The sequence below is a fragment of the Sinocyclocheilus rhinocerous genome, unplaced genomic scaffold, assembly GCF_001515625.1.
Source record: "Sinocyclocheilus rhinocerous isolate Xijiao unplaced genomic scaffold, SAMN03320098_v1.1 scaffold12, whole genome shotgun sequence".
Lineage (NCBI taxonomy): Eukaryota > Metazoa > Chordata > Actinopteri > Cypriniformes > Cyprinidae > Sinocyclocheilus > Sinocyclocheilus rhinocerous.
In genome coordinates this window covers 1,318,727-1,321,720 of record NW_015626394.1, presented here as the reverse complement: position 1 = coordinate 1,321,720, position 2,994 = coordinate 1,318,727, and the positions used below count along the sequence as shown (strand labels likewise).

General features: G+C 38.7%; 1 protein-coding gene across 1 annotated transcript in view; it reads left to right on the top strand.

The window, feature by feature from the left end:
* Positions 1-2,994, top strand: part of LOC107714450 (low-density lipoprotein receptor-related protein 1B-like) — a 309,159-nt gene that overhangs the window by 180,703 nt on the left and 125,462 nt on the right. Inside the window, exon 21 of the mRNA XM_016520289.1 lies at positions 1,779-1,979. Within this exon, the coding sequence (XP_016375775.1) occupies positions 1,779-1,979 (201 nt within the window). The remainder of the gene's footprint in view (positions 1-1,778; positions 1,980-2,994) is intronic.

The following is a 2,994-nucleotide window of genomic DNA, read 5'->3' as shown; positions in this document are numbered from 1 at the left end:
CCCAAAGCGTTCGGGCGCTTGCGCTCCGGAGGCGTCTGCCGTTGCTAAGCAACCATGACCTGCGCTCTCCATGAAGACTCGGAAGTTTCAGCAAAGGATAAATGGATTTGCAGCACTAAAAATCGCTTGCAGTAGCTCTGCTACTAAATTTATTTAAAAATGGCTATCCCTGTACAGCTATGATCAGCTGTTCCTTCATCTTGGCGGAGCTTTCAATGTTGTTACAGGAAAGGATGAAGCTGATTGGTTGGTTCTTGTCACATGACCCGCGGTGCGCTTGAGGCATTCTGAAAAGTTTCAATGTTTTTTTTATCTCGATGCGGCGCGGATGGGCCTGGAAAAAAATGAGCGCGTCGCTTCCATTATCGCGCCTGCCGCGCGTCTACAATTGAAATAACGAACTTGAGTGCGCAAAAGACGCGATATGTGAACGGCCACTTACGCACAGAATTCAACTTTATGTGTTTCTTTTGATCAGATTTTGCTGTAGCCTAATTTGTATCTATAACTAGTTTTTGCTTCACTCAGACCATAGTGGAATCAATCAACATGGGGCTTTTTGATGTAGTCACCCTAATTGTAAATGATTGCCTTGAAAAGACATCTACAGTCAAGCCATAAAGAGCTCAAGAATTTAGTTTGTTCCTCCTCCTTTTGATGTCAAAAATGTGCTAAAAAGCAGCAACGGTACACACTTTCCAGACCACTGCACCTCACACCGAATGCCAAATTCCATATCATTTTGACAGGCTCAGAAACAGACTAAAGTGTGTTCACCTGTTTATCTGATCATGGAGGTAGACTGAACACAAGGAAAGCCGACTGTTTTTCAATCCTGCGTTTTCAGTGTTGCGAAGTGCAGAAGAACAGCATTCAAATGTTTGGGGTCAGTAAGATTTTTTTTAAATTAATACTTTTATTTAGCAAGGATGCATTAAATTGATCAAAAGTGACAGTGAAGAGATCTATAATGTGGCAAAAAAATATATATTTCAAATAAATGCTGTTCTTTTGAACTTTCTATTCATGAAGGGTTCTTGAAAAAAAATGTATTGTTTTCCACAATATATATATATATATATATATACTATAAACTCTAATAAACTATAAACTAAACTATATTCAAATAAAAACAGTTATTTAATTATATACACAATATTACCATTTTACTGCCTTTTTGATCAAATAATTGCAGTCTTGGTGGGCAGGCATAGAAGACGAAAACATTAAAAAAAATTCTTACAAACCTTTGAAGGAAGCCTTCACAGGAAGCTTGGAGGCTGAAATTTAGATGTGTTCATCTCAGAGCAGCCCTTTGACATTGACTTCATGATCCTGGGGTATTCATACTCTGCACTGATCCCCTGTAAATGTATTGGACTCTACTGCAGTTGCTTTGACCTTAATAAAAGTCTTCCCAGTGAGCTAGAAGGCTGAAACTTCAGTATGTTCATCTCAGCAGCCCTCTGATACTTTATGAAATGTAATTTGGCTAAATTGAAAGTAATTTGGAATATAGTATCTATAATTTCTGAATAAGCTCCACTGTGTGATAAATACATGTTAAATAATACAAAAACAAATGTTGCAGTTTGCTAAAGTTGTTCTCTGAGGGTTAAATAAGCTGAAGCTTCTGTGTGTACCTGACGTCATGCCAGTTTGACGTTGCGCCACCTTTTAAAATTTACCCTGATTTATCTTCATGCTCACCTACAAACAACAAATTAAGCCTGACAGCTTGATTTATATAGTGCTCTGACTGAATGTTGTGTCCCAAGGGAAGTGTATCAGCAAGAGCTGGGTGTGTGACGGCGACAACGACTGTGAAGACCGCTCAGATGAAGATTCGTGTGAGTCCTCCATCTGTAAGCCCCCCACTCAGCCCTGTGCTAATGACTCCAGAACCTGCCTGCCCCCCAACAAGATCTGCGATGGGAGAAACGACTGTGCTGACCGTTCGGATGAGGGTCCTTTTTGTGGTGAGTGCATGCGAAGCTTTGATTAGAGGCTCATCTGCTGTGTTACTTCGAGATTTGATAAAAATGAATCATTTCAACTCGAAATTTTGATTGGATGAGGCATCTTTGAAGCCATGCTGAATAAATTTGCACCTGTGACTGCTAATTCTACATTAATGTGCCTGTGTTGCTTGGCAACTGTAAACAGATTGCAATTAGGATAAGGAACTGTATTACTTTGCAGAAGAATTATTAATTCCAGTTATTATTACAGTGAAAAAAAATTGGTATAAAACCAATTCTCGTTCAGAAATTGCTAATAAATTTCACAAACAATTATACAACTGAAATTGTATTTTCTTGCTCAGCTTTACAATGATTTAATGGGTTTACCACAGTTAAGAACCTCCTTTTATCCAATGTTAAAATCACTGTGTAAAGCAGTGTTATTTTAGTATTATTTATATATTATTATTGTATTTATTAATTTAGGTTTAACTTAACTTAATAATAATGACTTAAATTATGTTGTATTGTTATATTTACAGTTTTAATTTTAAAGGTTCAGTAATTTTATATACTTTTTTATTTTTATCATTTTTATACCTGTCACACCCCTGTGGACTGTTGATTGTGGTTTCTCCCTCTGTGTCCTTATTTGGTTGTTCCTGTTCTCATTATTAGTTAATCACCTCATTGTGCTCACCTGTCTGCCCCTCGCTATCTGCCCTATATTAGTTCCTGTCTCTTGTATTCTAGTTTGTCGGTTATTGTGAATGTTACCCTGTGTGTTGATGTCTACCCTGTCTAGATCTCCTCATATCATTAAATATCCTTTTATTCGTAATCTTCGTCGTCCTGCCTGATCTCTGGAACACCCTGCCCGTGACAGAATAACCGACCCAAAAACAGTTTAACTTCCGTGTTCTCCCCTCCGTTTGTATTCTCACCATCGGCGGACCCAGAGATCCACTCCGGACCCAGAGCCCAGCCCACCATCTCCCCGTGGTACGGAGCATCAGCCTGAGCCCACCGA